This window comes from Tachypleus tridentatus, chromosome 1, assembly GCF_004210375.1.
Source record: "Tachypleus tridentatus isolate NWPU-2018 chromosome 1, ASM421037v1, whole genome shotgun sequence".
Classification (NCBI taxonomy): Eukaryota; Metazoa; Arthropoda; class Merostomata; order Xiphosura; family Limulidae; genus Tachypleus; species Tachypleus tridentatus.
Genome location: NC_134825.1, coordinates 46,856,554 through 46,883,280, shown reverse-complemented (window position 1 = coordinate 46,883,280; position 26,727 = coordinate 46,856,554). Strand labels below are relative to the sequence as shown.

General features: G+C 32.7%; 1 protein-coding gene across 2 annotated transcripts in view; it reads left to right on the top strand.

The window, feature by feature from the left end:
- LOC143247576 (glutamate receptor ionotropic, kainate 2-like) overlaps positions 1-26,727 on the top strand; it is a 158,256-nt gene that overhangs the window by 99,944 nt on the left and 31,585 nt on the right. Inside the window, exons 5-8 of one of the 2 annotated variants that reach the window (XM_076495878.1) lie at positions 8,573-8,626; positions 9,097-9,264; positions 20,926-21,081; positions 25,317-25,421. In XM_076495878.1, the coding sequence (XP_076351993.1) occupies positions 8,573-8,626; positions 9,097-9,264; positions 20,926-21,081; positions 25,317-25,421 (483 nt within the window). The remainder of the gene's footprint in view (positions 1-8,572; positions 8,627-9,096; positions 9,265-20,925; positions 21,082-25,316; positions 25,422-26,727) is intronic. The other variant, XM_076495887.1, reaches the window with a different exon arrangement.

Below are 26,727 nucleotides of genomic sequence, written 5' to 3'. Positions count from 1 at the left end.
AACCACTGCTCTATACCATCCTGAACAACTTGTTAATAATTCATGAGTGTAAAACACTTGCGAATCATAAAACAAAATCACTCATACAGTAAAAATAAAACACTGGCTGCGCAAAGTATATATGTTTTCATTTTTACTAATGTCCAAACGTTCTTTAACTTATCTCTATGGCAATATCCAAAATTCGGTAACATTTATTGACCTTTGTCCAAGCTAGAATTCACTGAACGATGTTAAAATCATATGTTGATAGTTTCGCTTTCTTAACTTACAGAAGTATTTAGCTGCTTTTAACCTCGTATGTTCCACTTCCAACTTGACTTTATACTTCATCCACCTATTTTTTCTTTGTCCATATTCATTGTTTCTTCTCTCAATTAACTATTACCAAGTTAATCCGCATTAGTTTCATCTTATTGTTTTTCTCTCAATTAACTATTGCCAAGTTAATACGTGTTAGTTTCATCTGATTGTTTCTTTCTCAGTTACTATTACCAAGTTAATCCGCCTTAGTTTCATCTCATTGTTTCTTCTCTGAATTACTGTTACCAAGTTAATACTCATTATTTTCATCTCTTAGTCTCAGAAGATCAATTACTTTCAAAATACATTCCCTAGCTGCTCTTATCTATTCTCTTGTAAAAACGTTTGTAACTGCTCTACTTCTCATAAAATATACTGATACAGACTGATTAAAAACTAAATGCTATTTGTCAGTTAACGGTTAAGATAAAATGTTATATTTTAAAACAATTTCTAAATCATTCTTTTATTTGTTACGTATTATAACTTATCTTGGGCAAATCTCCGATTTAGTATGTTACGTATATTACGTATTACGATTTCAAACGACCGAAAATTATATATTAAGTTAGAACTTAGTTAAATGTCGATATATATTAAATGTATGATATTTGCCAATAAGATTAATGCACACAGTTTTATTTCCTAACACAATATATTTTAATATACAAACAACAACACAATTTATAATAACGGTTATTACCACTAATTATTACAATTTAGCATTTATATACAAAAGTTTTATAAACTAACAAACTATATTAAGTCTTCTATCTGGTCTGGAACTGAATATTTTATCGACGGTTCAGGTTCACGACGAGCAAATTAATTATATATTGATACACAAATGCCAGCTAACTTTATTCTTCACATTCTTCCCGGCGACTATATCTTATGTCCTTATAGAAATTGTTTGTTTGTTTTGAATCTCGCTACATGAGGATTATCTGCGCTAGCCGTCCCTAATTTAGCAATGTAAGGCTAGAGGAAAAGCAGCTAGTCGTTACCACCCACCGTCAACGCTTGGGCTACTCTTTTACCAACGATTAGTTGGATTGACCGTAACATTATAACGCTGAAAGGATGAGCATGTTTAGTGTGACGGGGATTCGAAACCGCGACCCTCATATTACGAGTCGAGTGTCTCACCCACCTGGCCATGCCGAGCCCCCTCATAGAAATAGTTAAGTCCGAAATTTTTTATGTTCGAAATCTATAAACGTACCTGGTCAAATATCTGCAGTTTTCCAATTAATAAGCGTTTGCTACAATTATAGCTTCCGAGGCTTATAGTATACAGATTGTAGCAGCCAAACAATATTCTTTTACAGACTAAGGCGTGTCGATTTATATAGTTTAATGCGAAAGTCTCGAAAGTTCAACAATATTCGAAGATACGATAGTGTTTTAGTGAAGCACATATTGTTAATTCTTACTTTCAAGAATCTTCTACAAATTTAGAGAACAGCCGGGACTACGTAATACATATTTAACAATATAAGTTATATACATTAAAACTGAAACGTAGATATAAAAAAGGTATCATATTAAGTATCTCACATATCTTTAAAAAAAATAAACAGGTCCTTTCGTTTATGATACTCGACCTAACTATTCAATGAAAACCAATAGCTTTCAACTCTGTGATCCTATAATAATATCTATTCTAATAATAATAATAGGACGTGTTTCGTTTATGTATGTGTAACCGCCGTATCTCCAAGAGGAAAGAACCTAGAAACCTGAAATTTTGCACCACAGTGAGTTGATCCTGAGGATGTGAACCTGTATATTATTATTTATCTTAATTATGCGTATTTTTAATGAGACAAGTTAGTGAGAAACCACACAGAAAAAGAAGTGGTTCCTTATATTACAAATAAAAATCACAAACAGACACGTTCTTTAATTATAGACGCTGTTGTATATCAGTTACATTAAATAAAACTTTCGCCAGGTTTTTATATATTTTTATTTAAAAAGACCGCTATATCGAAACATTATCCTTCTTTAAATAAGAAAATATAAAAACTTGGCGATTGTTCATTCCTTTATTTGATTTTTATATTTTCATCGCCGATGAGAATTTAACTATATTTTAACTATATTTCTCTTTTAATTATATCAGTTAGATTAACAATTTCTAGCCAGTACATTTTGGTAACAATGGTAATACCAAAAAATATATGGAATCTACACTCATTAACGAAACAAAAAGTACAAAAATGAAGAGAAACAAGGGGTTGTACATGTAACTGAACTGCCATTCAAAAAACAACACATTGTACCAATACACTTGACACTATTAGTTTAACACCTGCGTACTCTGGAGTATCGTACAATCTTATAATTTGATTTTAACACTGCTTATATGCTTTGTATTCTTTCCACTTATTGTTTCTTAGTAGTTCTATTTTCCGACTATGTATTTTTTTAGTTAATCATGAAACATAATGTAGTTATTTTTATATATCATAAAATATAGTTATATATGTAATATATTAGTATAGCTTAAAAGTCAGTATTATAACTATACTACAACATTATAAGAATTATAAAACAGTTATAACAATTTACGTATTATAGGACGAACGTTACGGCAGACTCGACAAATAAAAGGTTACAAACAGCTTTATAATTTAACGAATATTTCAATTTAAAACAGTATATTAACCCTGAGGAAGCCGCAAAGGCAAAACGTTGATTGTAATAATAAAATATTATATATCTGAAGTCTAAAGGTAATTATTTTTTTAATATTTTACCAACCCATATAGCCCTCGGCATGGCCAGGTGGTTAAGACACTCAAATCGAAATCCGAAGGTCGCTGGTTCGAATTCCCGTCGCGTTAAACATGCTTGCCTTTTCAGCCGTGGGGGCGCTTTAAGTTTGGTCAATCCCACTATTCGTTGGTAAAAGAGTAGCCCAAGAGTTGGCGGTGGGTGGTGATGACTAGCTGCCTTCTTACACTGATAAATTAGAGACGACTAGCGGAGATAGCCTTCGTGTAGCTTTGCACGAAATTCCGAAAAAAACAAAATGTATAAACAACCAAACTGGAATGACACTTGTTGATTTGTTAATTTAAAGTATCCGTTGATTAAAGAGGTTTATTTTTAATTAAAATTGTCGCTGATATAACATAAAATATCTTAACTCTGAAACGTTTTATGTTTAAAACTATATCGACATTTTGACTTTCATGATAAATTTTATGCACTTGCTAAAATATAACAGTCAAATAGCACGCACGAAGCCGAGTACTTTCGCTAAAATGTAATAAGAATGAAACAGAATCGATCCATCAATATGATCAAAATAAAGAACATAAAGTAAAGTCGTCAACGTGACGACTCTATATATATAATAAATAAAAGTGCGTATCTAAACTTAACAGTCGGTACGAGATGTACCTATGTACAGAAGTTTTACTAACGGTTTGTTACAAAGTCTGATACTCTTGCCTGTAATTTATTATCTATATTACTAATACTGTTTTATTTAAGTAATTCACGCTTTACAGTGCTCTTTCAAATTAGCCAATAAGCGAGATAGAAATACTCAGTGATATCCAGTTGCGTTTTTTTGCATTATTTCTTCTAATAATTACAAAGGAAATGATGTATTTGATATTCTAACACTAATTGTATGCATGTGCATAATACTCACTCAATAAATTAGTTGTTCCAACCTGCGTTTTTAATCACTCTAGTATTACTTTAAACGAATGAGCAAGTTATGTTGATTGATTAATACTAATTTCACATTAATCGTAAAGAATAAGAAAAGGGTTTGTAATTTGTATTTTTGTAAAAAGCCTTTTTTATCGTATCTGGTGCCATGTTGAAACTATTCTCTCTGTCTCACTTGTGTTTTATAGCTGAAAATATATATTCTGGTAATTAATCATGACGGCTTCTCTTAGGGCTGTCACTACTTATTTGGAAATCTATCTATCTACTTAACTGGGGAAGTACTGTTTGTTTGTCTGTTAGAATAGTTTTCATGATGTGCGTTAGAATTACACCTACGGGAAGACGTCTTGGCTATTTGCCAAGTCCATGACTAGAACAGTGAACCAAGTTGTCACGTGAAGGCCCTTTAGCAAGTTTTAATAAAATCTGTTACTCCGACATCAGAAGTTGTCGACGTGAAACAAATAACTCGACTCTAGTTTAGTAGTTGTCAACACTGATTTTTCTTACACCTGAACTGAAAACTGTAGTGATCCGAAATTATTCAATAAACTGCAATGATCATGAAATGGGTGAATTTCTTGTTAACATTAAACCAAAATGATCAGTAATCATGAAATGGATTGCGTTAAATTTTGATCCGAAATGACTCAAGTAAACTGGAGTGCACCGGAGTGTTTGTTTTGTTTGTTTGTTTTTGAATTTCGCACAAAGCTACTCGAGGGCTATCTGTGCTAACCGTCCCTAATTTAGCAGTGTAAGACTAGAGGGAAGGCAGCTAGTCATCACCACCCACCGCCGACTCTTGGGCTACTCTTTTACCAACGAATAGTGGGATTGACCGTCACATTATAACGCCCCCACGGCTGAAAGGGCGAACATGTTTGGCGTGACGGGGATGCGAACCCGCGACCCTCAGATTACGAGTCGCACGCCTTAGCACGCTTGGCCATGGCACCGGAGTGAAAAGGGTGCACTTGTTAATATTGAACCGAGATGATCAAATAAATTGCAGTGATCGTGAAACGGGTACTCTTGTGAACTTTGAACTGAAATGATTAAATAAACCGGAGTAATTGTGGAACTAGTGCTATTCTTAACTTTGAACTGAAGTAGTTCAGAAAAATAGAAATCAATGTGGAAAAAGAAGAAATGGAATGATATAAAAACTGAAAACTTCTGACCAAAAAGAAAACATGCCACACATGACAGTCTGTTTTTAAGAAAATTGGGCTCTACAGCTTTGAATATAATTAAAGTTTATTTTTTGCTATTAAACCAAAAACACGTTAGTAAATAAACATCTATCAGCTTTATAAAAAATATCTGAAAGATAACAATTACTGCGTGACAAAGAAAAGGTTACTACGTTGCTAATAGATGAACATATTATACATATGTGTATCTATCCATATATATGTATGTATTAATTATATATCATTAATGTTAAGAAGTCTATTTGCATTTTGTATTATTAGGCCTAAAGATTAATTAAGCCTACAACAGTGTCATAATGAACAAATTTCTATAAATTTTATCCAGAGTTTCTGCATGCAAGACTTTTTATCAGATATAATATACTTAACACCATGTAATATACATTTAGCTAATAATTCCAATTCTTAAGAAAGGATATATTAGAAACAGTATTTACTTATTATATATCAAGTAATAGAATTCTAGATGAAAGTTTCAAACGTTAAGATAGGTTCACTTCATTTGATTAGCAGTAATATTTTAATTAAATGTTCAATCAAAATATAAGTAATATATCAGTCTATTGATTAAAACTTATTTTTATCGCAGTAACAATGTTTTTCCTTAAATAGACATAATAGAACCTCAGTACGACCAACTTTTGAAGGACAATATATTTATTGTCTCATATTAGCCAAAGGCGTCGTTAGGAGCTAATACACAGGACTCGTATTCCGATTCTGTTTGATAGTGCCCGAATCCCCAGCTGATATCTTAACAAAATCCGAATAGTTTTTTTTATTTGTTTATGAATTTTGTGAAAAGCTATACCAGTGCTTTCGATTTGGTTTGGTTTTGAATTTCGCGCAAAACTACATGATGGCTTTCTGCACTTGCTCTTGGGCTACTCTTTTACCAACGAATAGTGGAATTCACATGTAACGCCCCACGATTGAAATGGCGAGCATATTTGGTGTTACGTGGATTCGAACCCGCGATCCTCAGGTTACAAGTCAAACTCCTTAACCACCTGGCCATGCCCGGCCCAAATTTGATTTAAAAACCATGATCGATATCATACTGAAACGCTAAAATTCCCGCGCCTATGGTCCAGAGCCTCAAATCTTTTAAAACCCTAGCTACGCATCTGATATGAATAATATGTTTTGTTTTATTTTATTACAAACTGTATAACAAACTCTTTCAAAAAGTAATGTTTTTACTAAACACCACTTATCAGAGTTTTACCATTTTACGATCATAAAAATAATAATGAAGTATCTATTGAATACCAGGAAATAAAGCTATTATTATTAATATCGGCAAATGTCAAGGTTTGGTTTGTTTTGAATTTCGCATTAAGCTTCACGAGGGCTATCTGCTCTAGCCGTCCCTAATTTAGCAGTGTAAGACTAGAGGGAAAGCAACTAGTCATCACCACCCACCGCCAACTCTTGAACTACTTTATTACTAACGAATAGTGGATTGACTACCTTTTGTTAGTTCGTTGTTAATAACTCATAAATTTTAGAGTATACACGATTTTAAGAAAGCTATGGCAAACGAAAAGAATTAAAAACTAGCAACAATGTATATTTATACAAGAGTTTTGAACCTCAGTAAGGACCTTATATTAAAAATCTCGCTATCATAGGATACGGTTAAACAGTCTTTAATATATTTATGAATTATATGACCATAAAACCCATGAAAAATATTCTGTCGCTTCTAAATGAAACAAAGGTATAAGTTACCCTTACATTACTTTCATGGAGATCAGATTTTAGAGTGTCATAATTTGACTTAAATCTACCACTGATCAAAGCTATTTTATTCATTCAAAACCGCTGAAATGATTTTATGCAAACTAAGCCAATTTTGTAACATTTATAACAGATTACTTACTAATATTCAAGTTATTGTAGCTATCGAAAACCAAAGAATCTATTTAATCAGAGCCAGAGAATTTCCATTAGTCGCTGATATAGAGTTTCACCGAGTAGTATGTAGTTGATTTTATTAATCTTACTTAAGATGATTTCTTATATCATGAAAATAAAATATCACTTCATTATATTAGATGATTCTCTTGGAAAGGAGAAGTACCAACAGGAAAAATAATAGAAATATTTTACTTAGTATTTGTTTTTTGTCATTTTAAAATTATTTTCTATTCATTTTCAATACTACTTTAGTATCTTGGAACCAGTAGAAAGAGTACAGGTTGTCAAAACGGGATTAAAACATTAACAAAATTACAGTCATAAATAGATATAAAATTTACAATGACACATTCATACACAAAGTAGATAGTAATATAGCTTATATGTTTAAGGATGGCGATTTGGATATTGCTAAAGAGGCCTAAGGCTTATTCATTCGTACACTATATTACAACATCGAGAAGCTTTTCTGTCGTATATTTCTTACAAACTGAAGTAGATTAGTTAAAACTTGCGGTAAAAAAGTTTATAAAACTACTTGTTTAAAATCGCTGCCAAATTTTTCGAAAAAGTCACTTGAAACAAAATATTTTGTAACAAGTGACTTTTTCGAAAAGGTAATAAAATGATTTCATTCTTAACAGTTGCGAATAGCATTAAACATTCAGTGACTGATGTTTAACAAAGTAGCATTGATGATGTATATATATAAACCGTAAATAACGTGTCACAAAAAACGGTAAAGGGTAAGTAAGTAGATGTTTTTAACGTTTACAATTCTCACGCTGCGATTTTAGCCACCAGAGGAAGAGTGTACCTGTGTGAATATTCTGTTTTTAATTTAAATGTTCCTTATTGGGTTTTATATACCTTTCATTGTAAACATATTACCTGTCCTTAACAACTTAGGCCCGGCATGCCCAGATGGTTAAATCACTTGACTCGTAATCCGAGGGACGAGGTTTCGAATCCCCGTTACACCAAACATGCTCGAACTTTCAGCCGCGGGGGCGTTATAATGTCTGAATATCAGACTCAGTGCTGTCAGTATCTTATAAACCACCTGGAAACTCAATTTTATTTCCATCATGCTTTACTGCTGGTTACAAATACTAAATCGTAAGAATTCAGCAAATAATCTAAATTTATGCTCAAGTTTGTTATCATACAGATGGAATATTCTATCAACTATTATATAATTGTTTTATTGAAATACTCTAAGCAAGAAGAGGAGTGTTTTTTGTGGGTAAATTGCTGAAAATATAATTGGAGAATATGGTTGTAGAATAATGAATTAAAACAAGTCTCAGGATAATATTTATTGATGGACATTACGTTAAAACGTTTAAGTTTTAATATACACATTTTAGTATAACATGAAACATTCCACAAACAAGTGCGAAGACTGATTACTATTTTTCTCTTGATATTAGGCCAAAGAAGTGGATATGATGTCAGAATATTATAACTACTTTATCACATCTTTAGTAAGTGAAATCAAGATAGTTCTTAACACTTTTAGGTATTTAAATTGTTCGAATACTAGATTAAAGTGATATTTTCTGTGGTAATTATGGTCTTAGAGTAAACCTTCCAATAAATTTTAAATTCTTTACAAATATGTCATTTAAATAGAACAGGACTAGACTTAATACCTCCAATTGCAATATATATGTTCCCTGTTTATGTCGTTTAACACCAATGTATATATTAAAATCGTTAGTTTTATATGTTTAGCCATCAAATTTTACTGCTAAGGTTTTGTTTTACATCTTAGAGTCCCAAAGGATAACATGTGACTAATTTGTGTTTGACTTAGAATTTCGAGGACAATTTTAACATCCAGAATAATTCTAATAATTTTGAGCTTATGTGACAGAACTCCAATAGTTGTATTAGCGTCTCTGAAATTTGTAACTTTTTTTAATATTCCCCCAATTAATTATTTTATTTGTAGGATTTGCATACCATTGATTTGGAAGAATTTCAATACGGAGGAACAAACATTTCAGGATTTCGGCTTGTGGACGACACAGCTCCAGAGTTCGAAGATATTTCACAAGTGTGGTATTCTGGAGCTGTAGGTTTCGGTCACCGTAAAACAAGAGATAAAACATATCTTAAGGTAAAAGTAATCAAATTTTGTTTTGTGGAATATACTATACACACATGTGCATACAAGATTTAACATCTTCCTAGATTTGTTTGTCTGTTTATTAATTAACGCATCTGGATTCAGCACACTCACATAAGAAACATTCATGTTAGCTCTTTCATAATTAAGTTGGCGTACACCTCACTTACGGAACACACAAACATCCTATGGTTTCTGTAAAAATGGCTCGTTTGGGTTGAGAAAATGTTTTTACGTAGAGGAGCGAACAACGTTTCGACCTTCTTCGGTCATCGTCAGGTTCACGAAGAAAGAAAGAGGTAACTGACCGGAAGCTGACCACATGTTTGAAAGGGGTTGTGTAACTGAGTGTCGGAATGCAGAGGGCGTGCTTAGATGTTTGAATATATAATTTTATATTATTTATTTTATTATTAATATTTATTATGTATCTATATATGTATAATATAGATATAAAGGTGTTCCTTTGTATTGGTTTATTTTGGGCTTCAGTTGTTGTATAAGTAAGGCTTCTTTAATTTTGCGTTTGTTTATGTTTGTTTCTTTATTTAGTATTTGAGCGTTTTCTATGGTTATGTTGTGTTTATTTGACTTGCAGTGTTCGAAAACGTGTGAAGGTGACTTTTTATGTTCTTTGAATCTGGTTTCCATTTTTCTACTTGTTTCTCCAATATAGAAGTCGTGGCAGTTAACACATTGTATTTTATAAATAATGTTGGTGTGGTGTTTGTCAGTATAGTTTTTTACATAGTATAGACCTCATTTTGTGCCTGGTTTTTGAATAAATTTGGTATTAACTAGAATGTCATATTTTGTTTCTAGTGTTTGCCAAATGTTGGTTATTTTTGTGTTGATGTCGGGAATATATAATATGCAGCAGTATATGGTTTCGAGATTTTTTTATTCGTGAGATATATTTACTTTTGTTGGTTGATTTTGCTTTTTGTCTAGGTGTGTGCGTATAATGTTTTCTACGGTTTGTGGAGGAAACTTATTGATGTTGATGAAGTATTGTTTTATTTTGTCTAATTCATCGTTAATTTTATCTGGTAAGCATAGTTTTATGGCTGTGTTTATTTGGTTTCTTAGTATGTTGAGTTTTTGTTTTGTTTCATGTGCTGAGTCCCAAGGAATGTATAGTCCAGTATAGGTGATTTTTTGGTGGATTTCTGTTTTAAATTGTGAATCGGTTCTTGTAATTTTGAAATTAAGAAATGATATTTGATTGCTTTCTTCTTGTTCACATGTGAAGTTGACGTTGGGATGTATAGCGTTAATGTGATTGAAAAAATTAAATGTATGTTCTGTAGATGTGAATCCCCGCAACCGTGTCATCTACATATCTGTACCAGTATAGTGGTGGATGTAATGCTGTGTTAATTGCTTGTGTTTCAACTTGTGTTATAAAAATATTGGCTAGAACTGGTGATACTGGGTTGCTCATGCTTAGGCCATTTGTTTGTATATAGTTGTGGTTGTTCAACATGAAGTTTGTCTTCATCGTGGTGAATTTATGAGAGTTGCTAATTGGTTGCTGGGAATGTATATAGATGGGTTAGGGTCTCGGATATAGAGTTCTAAGGCTATCTTGCGGGCTTCAGCGGTTGGAACTTCTGTAAAGAGGGATATAACATCGAAACTGGCCATTAAGGCTTTATGATTAAGTTGATTAAGATTAGACTTGAAATTAAAAGAGTCTCTGATGAATGACCTGGCTGATGTTACATATTTGGAGAATGTCCATGCTATGTATTTACCAAGATTGTAATTAAACGATTCATATGTGGACATTATTGGTCGTAATGGACAATCTGGTTTATGAGAAAGAAGACAACTTAAACAATTTTATTGGCATTTAACAGCCAAACTTCCCAGGTAAAATTAAAAATTTATTTTTTCCAGAAACACCTAAAAACAACATCTTAAACGGAAAATTAAAGAAGCCTTACTTATACAACAACTTAAGCCCAAAATAAACCAATACAAAGGAACACCTTTATACCTATATTAAATATATATATATATATAATAAATAATATAAAATTATATATTCAAACATCTAAGCCCGCCCTCTACATTCCGACACTCAGTTACACAACCCCTTTCAAACATGTGGTCAGCTTCCGGTCAGTTACCTCTTTCTTTCTTTGTGAACCTGACGATGACCGAAGAAGGTCGAAACGTTGTTCGCTCCTCTACGTAAAATATTTTCTCAACCCAAACGAGCCGTTTTTACACATATATATTTCTCTACAAGTGGGTTTTCTCGACATCACTGATCCTATGGTTTATATTATTAATAAAACAACTACAGTGGTAAGATCTGGCAAAAACAAACGTAGACAGAATTAAGAGTGTAAAAGTTCTAGTTTTTTTTTTTTTCAAATTATTGGGGCTACAGAAGATAAAACAGTACAATTTTGACTTCATAAGTCGCTTTTACAAACCCTTTTCACAATTAAAATATTATATAAAATCTCTAGAGACAAACGGGATATGTTATATCAAAGTACACACACTTTGTATATTACAGATGCTGCTATCATATAAAAATGAACCAAAAGGGATTTATTGTATTACCTATACATCTTTTTGATTTACATACAAGAAGGTTCGTTCTGTGGTCTACACATCTTATTATCATTATTACAAACGTTATCCATTAATGCATCAAGTGCGTAGACGTAGGAAAATCTATTATACAATCTACACTTCTCAAATTTTGTAATAAAGAAGTTATTATTTTACAAAATATATATAAAGATAGGAAATTAATTACACTCTGTACATATTACACTCATATCATCTTATTAGCAACAAATACAGTTATATAGAAACTGTAGAGACAGGAAAGTTCGTTGCATTATCTATACATTTCATTTTATGTATTACAACTGTTACTGTTAAATCGAATCTACGCTTCTCGTCTTATCAACTGTAGATGTTATTGTTATATGGAATCTGTAGAGATAAGAAAGTCCATTATATTGTCTATAGAGTTTATCTTGTCTACTACAGATGTTATTGTTACAAATACTCTACACCTTTCATCTTTTCTGCTGCCTTTGTTATTGTTACATATAATTTATATATACCTACACATCTTAAATTAGTTGATAACAATGTTATTGTTGCATAGAATCTGCACATATAATCTTATCTTAAAACCATATTTAATATATATATTATTTTCACTAAAGGCGAAATAGAAAAATGAAGCATAATGCATTCTTTGATTGTCCGTATTATCAAGTAAAACGGACTCAAAACCGCATAGATATAAACACACATTGCATTAATTCTGGTTAAAGAATAAAATAAATTCTGGTTTATCTTTAGCTGTGATTTGGATTTCCTGTTTTGTAATAAAAAGAGCTTATTAATCAAAAAAATTCGTTTCATTTGTTTTCTAACAGTAATTGTACAATCTATACCTCAATAACATGTGTGTTTTTTTAAATATATATATTTCAGTAGCTACAAAGGTTTCAGTAGGAATTTTATTTGCTTCAAGTTATACGACAAAAGTTTAGCTGAAAAAGCATGATTTATGTAAGCTAGGCCTTAATATTGTATCGAAGTTTGATACGAAATTAATCTTATAAGTTTCAAGACTTATCTAAGCGAAACTCAAAGAAATGTCAGGTTTGTGTCATGTACAAAAATACGAGTTTTAAAACACTTTAGTATTATTACATATTTTATACTGTTTCAGTAACCTAAATTTCATTATGAAGAAAACAGGAATAAAAATAAAGTTTAAATAATGAAAATATAAGAGCTTTAAAATTGTTGAAGCTTAGAAATTATACTAAGGAAAATTACATATGTTTCACAAAATCGGTTGAAATAACTATTACTGATGAAGATAACAAGTGCATGATCTCAAGGTTTTGTATGAAACCTCAGAGTTCGTTAGGAATAGCAGTTGAGACAGGACTTTTTTATTTAGACTATAGAATGAAACTACTCTTATACTATAAAATGAAACTTGTCTTGTAGTATAGAAAGAAAATACTTATATACCATAAAATGAAAATACTAGTCTACTATAGAATGAAACTACTCTTATATTCTAAATGGAAAATACTCTTCTGTTATAGAATAAAATCAATCTTATAGAATCAGACTGGTTTTATTTGTCAACATACCACACCCTTCATTGTTACTATTGGGAAACATCTGAAAATTGAGAGATTCACAAAATTATTATTTAACAAGTTTTTCCTTGTTGTTTTTAATTAGTTTTTGTATAACATAATTTAATGTAAACTGCAATTAGGAAACTTCGAATAACTACGTAGTCTAAGTTACGTATATAATCTATACCATTCTTACAAACGATATAGAAACATTAGGATTTGAGTGAATTAGTTTTCGATCGACTAACTGGTTCGTTTATTTCATATCAGGCAGATTCGGTGGAAAAAACATTCTATCTAAGAAAACTAATTGTATCATGAGGTTTAAGTTCATCAAACCATAAATATGTTATTTATAAAAACTATTTATTTATTAGCGGACAACGAAAAAATAAACGATAACAACCGTCGCCATGACATCAAGTTAATAATATTTCAAAATCCCTAAAAGCGGTTTCTAACCAATGAGTTAATCCGAGTTTGATAAGCATAGTGATGGTGAAGTTTTAAGTTATGCGTTTAGTGAAGAAGTACTCGACACAAATGAAAATGAAATAACTCATAACTCCAGAAAACAGGTGCTCGAATATCCAACGTTTAGCTTTATAGCTTCAACTACAGCTTGTGTATAGTTTGGCGTTATAAAATCTTATCTTATTTCTATATCTTGCATATACCACATTCCACATTGCATTACATCAATCAATTATCATTAATATTTGATTTGTAAGCGAACTGCTAGGTTCCAAATTTATCTCGAGAAATTCATTGTTGTCTTTTTTTCTTTACTTCTTAGAGAAATGTAATAGCAAAGTTCCAAAACATCATTATCAAGGTAAAATAATGCAAGTTTTTTTCTTGTGCAAACAAAGAAATATGTGCCAAATATCATCCTGCGTAAATCCTATCTGTTAGCTTGTAACACGTGTGCGTGTGATATAAACGCGAAAATCGTCCAAATTCCATTCCTTTAGTTATATCTTTCTCACTGATTTCGCGTGTTTGACACGATATTTAAGACAATATTACTGAGTTTTTATGGAGCATGATCTACAGATTAGTTCTCTTTCATTCTGTAGTCTTAAAAACTGCGAAGAACAGAAATAAAATTTAGTATCCATAGTACCAGTTAAGACAGGATTGAAACGGTAGATAAGGTTTGATGCTACACGAACTGGTTATATGTGATCATTTAAACAGTCTGGGTAAAAAGCATTAAAGATAGTAAATGAACTTAACTGCGTTACTTCACCTATAACTTCAATACGAGGTTTTAAACTTTGTTATCATATATATTGTAAACATTAAAATGTTTCCTCATCCTTATAAATTTACAATTTCTAAGTTTTTAACTCAAAATTGAATGAAAAAAACATCAAGTGAGAAACTGTAAATTTGCAAAAGCTAGAACGTTTTGAGTTTTATTTTTGTTGACAATACATTCATTCCAAGTTTGAGTTCTTACTGTCTATGGACATTATTATTATCATTATATATATAAATTTACTTCGCCTTTAACTTTATTTGTTAATTTAATATTGAGTTACTGTTACGTAGTTTGCAGTTGTTAACTGAATTTACAATAATTTGTTAATAATGAATTTCTTCTTTTACATGCTACGTATGTCCTAGAATATAACGGTAGGTCTTTTTTATGACGTGATTTTACGTTAAATAATGTTTGTGGTGATTGTAAAATACTATCTAACTTCATTATGTGGATCTATTAATGTATCATAACTTACGATTCAAATAAACAACAGTTACAAAAAATAAAAATGTATATATTACACCTCATAGAGCATGCGTGTCAGGTAGAACAATTTGTTGGTTTGTTTTGGAATTTTGCACAAAGCTACTCGAGGGTTATCTGTGCTAGCCGTCCCTAATTTAGCAGTGTAAGACTAGAGGGAAGGCAGCTAGCCATCACCACCCACCGCCAACTCTTGAGCTACTCTTTTACCAACGAATAGTGGGATTGACCGTCACATTATAACGCCCCCACGGCTGGGAGGGCGAGCATGTTTGGCGCGACTCGGGCGCGAACCCGCGACCCTCAGATTACAAAGTGCACGCCTTAACGCGCTAGGCCATGCCGGGCCCCAGGTAGAACAAACACAACTATATCCGCCTTCTTTTTTTCAGCACACACTAAGCATGAATATAAAGTAAAACTAGAAAACTTGTTGTACTGGAGAAATATATTAAAATACAAACTGTGTTTCCTGAACAATAAAAATTTTAATAATGTAATTCGTTGTTCAGTGCTATCACACTTTGCACTTGCTTCCAGGTGTGGACTAAAACTGTCTCTGTCAGTATTCAGTTTATTACCCAAGTTTAAAGACACATGAGGACTTTCTGGGTTCAAAGCTACTGATATTTAAAGACTATCTAATGGTACACATGAGAACTTTCTGGGTTCAGAGCTACTGATATTTAAAAACTATCTAATGGTACACATGAGAATTTTCTGGGTTCAGAGCTACTGATAATTATTTTTGCCTTGTCGGGTGTGTCGTTTCTTGAAGATGATCTGAGGGGGTGGGAATGAATAGCTAGTTTTCTTGCACTTAATTGTGTGATAGTGTCTTATAATTTTATTTCTTTATATATATATACATATATAAATAAATAAGTAGAGCGAAATGGGAGTACGAACTGTCTTGTTACCAACAAATAAGAAGTTCACTACTTGTACACTTTGTCTCTTTATTTAAATTAATTATCTACAGTAATAAATTATTGTAATGTTCTATTCAGTGAGATTGAACTAACAAGTCAAAAGTCTTCAGCTTAAATGAAAATGTTTATACTTAATTGTCCAAAGTTATGGGTCAGAAAAATGTTATATAACACTTTCAGAACACCCAGAGAAGTTAGTTGATGTACAAAGATAATTAACAATAAGACACAGAGAAAAGCAAGCAAGCGTAAACAAGTACAGCAAACATTCAGGGAACATGGCTGGATACATTACAGTAGTTGTACTCTGTTTATGCATCACCTACGCTTTGCACATACTCACGTTCGTATTATGTATTTCATTTACTGACAACACTGCTCATATAATCAATTCTATTCACACACACAAACGCACAAATATGTAAACACACAGAAGTTGTTTCGTACTTCTTCGAGGAATTACCAAGTTGGTTTTTAGCCTAACGAATCACTGAGAGAGCGAAAATGGTTTGAAGAAGATCTGCGCATACGTGTTTCGCTCCCGGTAAAACATCTTGTTTTGTTTTTTTACCAAAAAATAATCCTTTTCATCCGTTCTGATTTATGTCTGTGAACGAAGACTTTGTAGACATGACCAGATTGAAGTAGTTTTTCATCCTAGACAAACTTTTAAAATGTCCTACCCCGACGTAACCCTGCAGCATTGCCATCAATAAACGTGTATATAATATGTGTCACAATTTCTAACACACTTTTACTTCAACAGATCTGTCTGTGTTTTACACCAAACTTTTAACATTTAGAGGAACTTTAACTTCCTTGTATTTTCTTTGTTTTTAGCTGCAATGGTGTGAACTACGTCCTTAAAATCTGGTTTGTTCGAATTAGTACAGGCTTCTTTTATATTTAAATTGATTAGTTTACAGTAGTTGTATCTATGGACACAATTTCCTGATGAGCAAGAGTTGGTAAATGATATAAATCGAACGCTAGATAGTAGATTCTATTGAAAGTTAGGTTAATATTAAAACTAGTGTATTGATTTTGCCACCCGAGGCGTGTGGTTGCAGGTGTTCCTTTTATGACCTCCGATCATTGAGAAAGCCAGTTATTTGGTATAGGCATATAGATAATCCACTATATTAAATATAATCCACTATTTGGAAAGTCTCAAACGATTGGGCGTGACTTAATCGTTAACGTATTGAGCTAGGGACTTGAGGATCTCCGGCTAGAGACGTAGTGCTAAAAAATACGCTTTAGGCTTCCAGATGCGGGTGCGTTATAAGAATGACAGTCAATTTTTCTGTTCGATTAACTTTGTTCTGCTGTTGTTGTTTGGAATTTTTGCACATAGAGCGTAGCCGTCCCTAGCTTTCAATACATAGAATAGTAAGAATCCAACTAGTCAACAGAATCTATTGTCAACATCTACTCTACTCTTGCCCCACTGTATAATGGAACTTGATTTCTTATAGTTCACCACAACACTAGAGGGCAAACGGCATTTCTCGGTAGTACACTGGGAAGAATGAAGTCTTGGATTCACAATCCAAACAAGAGAAACACTGACCCATGTCCAGCTTTATTTATTTGGTTATGAATATCCGCTTTAGAAAGCGAGTTCTATCAACTGGATGACTTCCCTCTGGTTAACAGTTAAATATTAGGCTACGCCTAAATCATAGAAGTCTCCGTATGCATATATGTTTAGGTGAACACAAATACTGTTTGCAAACATGAAACAAAACATGTCAACAATGAAACATACCACAAATATTCGCATAGAAAATGTTTTAGGAAGTTGTGCTTTTGACTTGCAGTTTCTACACACGTAAAAAGGATCAATTTTGCTCATAGCAAGCTTTAAACATTCCTTGTTTTTCACTAAAGTCAGTTGTTTCAGATAATTTTAGACTTCTAACTTAGATTATTTTAGCTAATTTTCAAGTTAATATTCTTACTGACAAAGAACTGAAAAGATGTGATAAAGGTACTAAACTTAGCTTTAGAGATTTCAACACCGCCATAGTATTTTAAAGCAGTAAAAGCATTCAAAATCGGATTGTGTGTATCTAGTAAGAATACCAAACTGATGGTTTATATAATAGGAAAAATATTGAACTGATGGTTAATTACTACACACGACAACTTTTTAACAGTCAAAGTGTCAGGTGAGCGCCATTTTGTAAATTACTTGATTCTTAGTGATCGTTTGCTGTTAAATTCTCTCTTCATCACTCTCATTTACGTAAGCCTAGGATAGCCTGGTAGTTAAAGTGCTCCACTTTAATCTGCGGGTCGAAGTTCCAAATCCCCGTTATGTTCGTCCTTTCAGCCGTGAGAGTGTTATAATGTGATGGTAAAATCTAACTATTCGTCAGTAAAAGAGTAGCCCAAGATTTGGCGGTAAGCGATATTGATTAGCTGCCTTCCCTCTAGTCTATCAATACTGAATTAGGAACGTCTAGTACTCGTGTTGCTTTGCTCGAAATTCAAAACAAGCAAATCCATTTACGCAGTGACACGAAATAACTTCAAAATATTAAGTTAAATTATAATACAGTGAGAGTCCCTTCTGGAAGAGCGGTAAGTCTACAGATTTACAAAGCTATAATCAGGGGTTCGCTCAGTGGACACAGCAGATAACCCCAGGGGTTCAGTTTCGCTCGGTAAACACAGCAGATAACCCCAGGGGCTCGCTTGGTGGACACAGCAGATAACCCCAGGGTTTCAGTTTCGCTTGGTGGACACAGCAGATAACCCAATGTGACTCTGCTATAAACATACAATAAAATGAGCATTATTACAAGACACCAACTACAGACTAACCAATATCCGTTCTTCATGCTTGTAAAAGGCCCTCAACAGAGTGAACTGCAGAAACAAAAAATACCTCTACGAGATTCCATATATAACAATCACAACCAAACTAAAATAACGATACACAAAAATCGCTTTCACTTATATATATATATATTTTTTAAATGAACACAGTGCTTTCTTATCCTATCTGTTTGTTCCATCAAATGGGGTATAAGGATTTTATAATTACTAATACATGATATTAAATCATTGTAGTATCACTATCAGCGGTACTTGTGTGTTTTCTACTGCGGAAGATTCAGGTAAGGTACTCTTCTGATATTAACGCTGTGTATACATACGTCCTATTTGTCTTAACAAATTTCCATAATGCACAGGGCCTAAATGTTCTTAATTCGTTACTGCAAGACACACATATAGAAATTAAATACTTTTAATATGCATCAATTTGTTATCATTTGAAAGTTAATGTAGGAAAGTTCCGGCTGTACGTTACGACTGCGACATTCACATTTATCAACGATATTCATACGCACCAAATCTCATAACAACGTGCTACCCAAAGATTGAAAGTATTGCATGAACAACAATTTTAATAAGTACGTATAATGAGTATAGTTTTGAGAACTCAGTGTAAATACGTTGAAGATAAAGTACTATCCATACTGTTTGTTTGTTTTTTAATTCTGCGCAAAGCTACACGAGGGCTATCTGCGCTTGCCGTCGCTAAGTTAGCAGTGTAAGACTAGAGGGAAGGCAACTAGACATCACCACCCACCGCCAACTTGTGGGCTACTCTCTTATCAACGAATAGTGGCATTGACCGCCACATTATAACGCCCCCCACGGCCACGGCTGAAAGGGTGAGCATGTTGGGTGTGACAGGGATTCGAACCACGTCCCTCGGATTACGAGTCGAGAGCCTTAACTCATATGGCCCTGCCGAACCCATGTATCTATACTGTTGATGACCTAGAGAATAACAAGGTCATTCACCTTAGTCTTTCTGGAAGTACACGCGACTGAAACTTCGTTTCTGGGTTCTGAGACGCAGAATGGACTAGTCTTACATTCTCACGCTCACATTAGAAAATCTAAAGCAAGATATAAAATACTATGTTAACATATTACGTAATGATATGAAGTATTATGTTAACATACTAAATAATGATGTCAAGTATTATGTTAAACAGTTTTTACAATAAACTGTTCGCACAACAAGTATACTTTATAGAATAAACCAGATAACACCTGATAAACAACTGAATAACCATGTAAAGATTTTTATGGATAATTAATATAACCTCCAATATCACCCTTATCTTGGTTCTTATTTTTAGTGTCTGGGAGTTACTTTCAGAATGTGTCTACTTTATAAACTTTGTGATTCTTCTTTATATCTAAAAGCTCCCCGCTGACTGAGCGGTATGTCTGCGGACTTACAACGCTAAAATCCGGGTTTCGACACTCGTGGTGGGCAGAGCACCGATAGCCCATTGTGTAGCTTTGTGCTTCATTCAAAAATAACTATATCTAAAAATATACATCTAAAAGCGGTAAACATGTTTTCCTGTTTATTAAATTCTATAAACGGTTTGACACTGTTCAGCATGCTGTTTAATGCATACATAATAAACATACTTTTCACGTTCGTCAAAAGAGTAGCCTTCAACTTCTGTTCTGATTTATAACTAAATGTACAAAAATTTATGTTAATTTACTCTAAGCCTTAATACATTAATTCCAAACGTTTTACATACAGGTTGGTTAATGAAGTTCAAAACATTTTATGTGTAAGCTAGTTAATGAAATTTATGTAGTATTAAAATAAACCACTAATATATGTCAAGAAAGCTTTAATATTTATTACATGCAGCATTTCATTTGAAATTACGTAACAAAAAGTTGCACGTGTTTACTATGTAATTAAGAAAGTATTTAAGCAGTAAAGATATGAACTTGTTTCATTTCCCCGTTTTGTAACGTTCCTCTGTTGTAGAGTGAAGTGGCGCTGATGTACGATGCAGTCAAGCTTTTTGCATTTGCTCTTCATGAAATAGACAGAAGAGGACACCATATTGACTTTCCCGCCATCTCTTGTGAAACAGAGCAACCTTGGCGTCAAGGAAACTTCATTGTAAATTACATGCGGACGGTATGCACCCTAGTTATTAAGGATCACGACACAGTCAGTACGTTTGAAAATAAAATTATTTGTAATAACCAGAGAAGCAGTTATTTTTACCTACATTTTTAAAATTCTTTAGATGTAAGAGCATGCGAAAACAAAATATCAAAACACGCATTGGAAAATAGGCCTATTAAATAGCAAATAGATTTGTAATTTAATCTACTGGTTTCAAAATATGAATCAAAAAACAACTAGTATATATTTTTTCGCCTTAGATATAGCAAGTAACTAACTTTGTGACTATCTATGTCGTTTTTTGTGGGAGGGGTCAGAAATATCTAAGCTTATATAATGAACTAATAAAAAAACTGTTGTTCAAATCAAATTGTCCCTTAGTAAATAATTGTGTTCCCAGAGCAGTTCCGTAAAATACTAAACTATTGAAATACCTTAATAAAAGTTAATATCTTGTGGTATCAACATTTTAGTGATGTGAACTTACACTAGAATTTTCCTATAAACCATGCAGTGTCCTCACAGTATGAACAGGCCATGAATTACTGTATCTTATAGATAGCCACTCCAAAATGCAAGATGAAGATATAGACTTTCAGTTCACCATTTAAAAATAATGTTTCTCCGACATAACTACGTTAAATAATTGCAGCCTCACTGTTCTCTGAATCATAGGTGAAATTCTAAGTTGTATAGGGACCAACAAGTACTTATATGCGGGACACTATATTGTTACGATGCCCCCTGCTAGCACAGCGGTATGTCTCCGGATTTACAACGCTTAAATCAGAGGTTCGATTCCCCTCGGTGGGCTGAGCAGATAGCCTGACATAGCTTTGTTATAAGAAAAACACTTGTAGCGATTATTAGAAGTTATAAATTTGCAGTGCCACACGCCTCAAATAGTTGTAACATGAAAAAGATTCTGGCGAAATAAGTACCTCAACTGTAATTAGAAGTTATTAAGATAAGATTTCATATCTCAAATTATTATAACATGAATTTGGTGAAAAGTTACTTGTAGCTATGATTAGTAGTTGTAAAGATAGTGTTTAACACCTCGAGCCCTTGTAACTTAACCATGACTCCGGTGAAATAATACTTGTAGCAATGGTTAGGAGATCTAAAGATACAGTCTTTCACATCTCGAGCAGTTTTAACTTAACCATGACTTTGGTGAAACAGTACTTGTAGCAATGATTAAGAGTTGTAAAGATACAATCTCTCACCTCAAACAATTGTAACATAAACGTGACTTTGGGTGAAATACATACTTGTAAATTAGAACTTGTAGCATGTATAGTATTTCACACATTGAGCAATTATAGCAACCACTTGGGATTGTAATATATATATATATATATTATTTCAGTTATAAGGAGTTATAACAACAGTGCGACATTGTGAGTCATAACCAATCATTTTCTAATTAATATTATTAGAACAAACATTGAAAAGTATAGCGCTATTGTAACCAATAAATTAAAGGGTTGTAACATTTGATGTGAATTAAAATGATAGTGTATTTTATATCAACTAATGGGAGTTGCGAATTAAGCTGCTAATACAATTCGTATGAAGCACGTGACAACATACTCTGTAGAAGCTTCGAGAAAATTTCTGTTTAAACCCAAAAGCCTCGGTCTACTCTTTCATGTCCAAAGTTTACTAAACATTTAAAACATTCTTCAATCGCATTTGCGTCTTTACAATACTACGTTACCTACTATACTAATACAACAAAATTCGTAGCTATTTTGATTGATTTTAAGCTATCTTGAATTACAAATGTTATAGCGACCACAGCTCAAAGCAGTAAAATCATTCCTCATCTAAGGAAAATTAGTAGCCAAGCGCTGGCACGTCTATGTGAGACACTGTCTTTCACGGTAATGAAATACTTAGGCGTCTAACGTAGTATAGACGTAAACGCACGTGATCTATGTCAGAGAAGAATATCTTAAAATACCAAAACTCCGGACATTCCTCCACATCTGTTTCTTTACTCATACGTAATTCAGTATTCTTATTTTCACAAGTTAATTTAATCAATAATCTCATAAAAATCATTCTTATAAAAACAGCAAATAGAGGTGGTCTTGCAAACAAACAAAAATAACAACTGTGAAAACGGAAATTCTATTTGCATATTTTATCCATAACTAACAATTCTCTACCACTTCCCATTTGTTGCTGTTTTTTACTGTTCTTTTCACTCTACAGGAAATAAATAGTGAGTAATAATTTACGACTATGTTAACAGCAAGGGTACGTAACCGACAAAACAATGCATTCTAAAAACTTAAACGTGAGAAAATAGTATTTAAACAATTATACTCACTATCAGGTTACTTTTTATTTTTGCTCTAAGTAGTTAGTAACAGAAGTTAGTATTAATTGCGTCTCATCAACTATCTTTCTCCAATATTATCATTTAATTATATTTAAACATGGAGGAGAGCCTAATGTTTCCTATTTTTACTTTTCATTTTACTCCGTTTGATCTATGTAATGACTTTTGAGACGAAAAGAAAGACAGGATATTAGCAGTTTCCGTTACCTAAATAAAATATGTCATTACTTTTATTTTCAAGTGAGAATGATAAATGTATTTCCCTATTAAGTATGTGTAAAGTATGATAGCATAAACATATTATTACTCATTACTTTTTTAGGTACTGATAGAAGGTTCAATGCTATAGTTAACGATTTTTTCGTCTACGCATTCTCAATGAGAATAGGTGATCGAACAGTAAAGAAAGACAATAAATTCTTATTTAGTGGCTTTTTTTATTGTACTTGTAATTTCTTGTTTTATATTTTATTCACTTTTGCCGCGTAAAATTATCTTCCATGGAGTCGGTAGGCTCTTTATGTACGGATGGACAGGAAACTAAATAGGCAAAATACAAATATGCACGCTGAACATAAACAATGACAGGGAGTTTTACTTTAAAAGATGATTGTCATTCACTTTCATTTGTTTCTCTATTCAAGAAACCCAAAAACAAGGCAAGAAACCGTAGCTATGATACCAAACCAGAAAGTGACCAACCAACCAAATTGTTCGTATTTCTTCTTGTTTCAGTTGTGATAACTCTACAACTATTTTATCGTTAACGTCAGTTTAAACCTAAATTTAGTCTATGTGTTTCTGAGAAGAGCACAATATTATCGCTTAGGCGTAAAAACTAGTAGTAATTTTTTAAAATATAATTGTAGTGTAAACGATGTTATCATTACCCATTGTTCTCCTCCCAGTGACACAGAGGTTTGTCTGTGAACGTGCAACACTAGAAACTTGGTTTCGATAACCATGGAGAGCAGAGCACAAATAGACTATTGTGTAACTTTGTGTTTAATTACAAACAAACATTAGGACTTTGATTTAGGTTCTTTTACAGAAATCTGATGTTTATTTGAAACGTTTAAGTATAGAGTGAAAGAAGAATTACCAGCCAATAATACATGAGCATTAAATAACTTAAACATGTAGAATATTCAATGCTTTGTACACTATACAATAAGTGTCTTTAGGGAGCTAAACCCTATATTATATATGAAATGATGGACTTAAAAAATCCGTATTAAATAATATTAAGTTTTATTACACACATTTATACAATACAATATCTTTCAGTCAGGGTCAAAATGACACAAAATAAGTAACAAAAACATTTCGTTAATGTGAAATGACGGTAATGCCAAAAATAATACAAACAAGAATATTGAGGTGACACAGCTATACTTAGATCATCACGATATAACTTTCAATATTAAATTATAACGTTATACCACTATAAAATGTATACTTCACTTTAACATTATTGCAGTTGGAATTTATATATTTCTGAGTGTTGGGATGCAATTTGTTTATCATAATATCACGGTTATCTTAAGGTAGGCATCAATGTAGTGTAACCAAGAACTGACAAGTGTCATAAACATTTTGTATGTACTCTTGCGTTTTACAGTTTAGCGTTAAATTTTAATATTGAAAGTTATGTAGGGATTACCTATGTATAGCTGTGTTATCCCTGTATTCGTTTTTATATTCTTTTTGGCACTACAATCCTTACATCATTTTACGTTTACAAAATGTTTTTTATCACTAATAGTTACATAAGTCAGGAATTGTAACTACTCAGGATAGTGTATAGGTTTTTTGTACAAGTATAGTTAGCTTATTCTGCATTCTTGTCAGATTGTTCTTTATTTCATGACAACCTGTGCATTTGTTTTAGATTGCTGCTAGAGGGTTGACTGGAGAAATAAAATTCGATAAGTACGGATTTCGTTCAGAATTTAATCTGAAACTAATTGACCTTACCCATGCAGGTCTTCAAGAGGTAGGAAAAGTCTTATATTTATGCTATTGTTTGTTGTTTTTGAATTTCGAGCAAAGCTACACAAAGGCTATCTGCGCTAGCCGTCCCTAATTTTGCAGTGTAAGACTAGTGGGAAAGCAGTTAGTCATCACCACCCACCGCCAACTCTTGGACTACTCTTTTACCAACGAATAGTGGGATTGACCGTCACATTATAACACCTCCACGGCTGAAAGGACGAGCATATTTGGTGCGATCGGGATTCGAATCCGCGACCCTCAGATTACTAGTCGAACGCCTTAACCCACCTAGCCATGCAGAGCCTATATTTATGTGTTCCTTATCCCAGTGCGGTTTTTCAAAATTTTATTTTGCTCAAATGAAGAACAAAACAAGCACCTGTTTCTAGACACAGTACATTGCAATTCTTTATTATCAACTATTATTTCCTATATCAAACAGCTACAAAACAATCAGGTGTTTCAATTCGAAATAACTGTTGCACCAATGAGAAATAAGTAAATGTATTATAAACTTGAATGCGCTAAAAGGTCAGTTTAAAGAAACTATTGTTCTGACATGGATGTTCCTGATTATGAACTATAGATTAGAGGATCATAAGTGGTCGATTATTCTTAACTTAATAGTTAAATTGACTGTCATTCCTATAACACTCTCACAGCTGAAACAGTTAAGCATATTTATCACTGACATGTCTCGAAACTGAGACGCATGACTCCAAAGTATGATACACTAACCATTAGATGTCGCTCGAACTTATACGTTGAAATACTTAAATAACAAACAAAAAATAATAATTTTAAGAAATCCTAGCGCTTCTTCAAAACAATTGTAATTTACTTAAGTAAAGTAAGGTTTTAAAAAATTTCAAACCGAACTTAGTAAGGTTTTCTTTCCTATTATTCTGGCATGGCGTGGAGATTCAGGCGCTTGATTCACAACCTGTGGATTATGGAATCTAAACAATAGTCAAGCAGACTCACCCTTTCAGCTTTGGGGGTGTTATAGTGTTTCGATTAATCCCACTATTTGTTGATAAATAGTAATGCAAGAATTGGCGGTGGGTATTGCTGTTTAGCTGCCTCCCTTCTCGTTTGGCACTTTTAAATTAGGGATATCTAGCGTAGATATCTCTCGAGTTTTGCGTAAAATTCAACAAAAGTACAAAAGTTACTTTTCTGTTTAAAGTTTAACTCCAATTTAAAAATAAAAGTTTATGTCCAATTCTGATGCGAAAACGTGTGCATATACTACGTTTCTCTAGTTGAAAATAATTACTACACATTAATTAAAAACACTGAAGTGT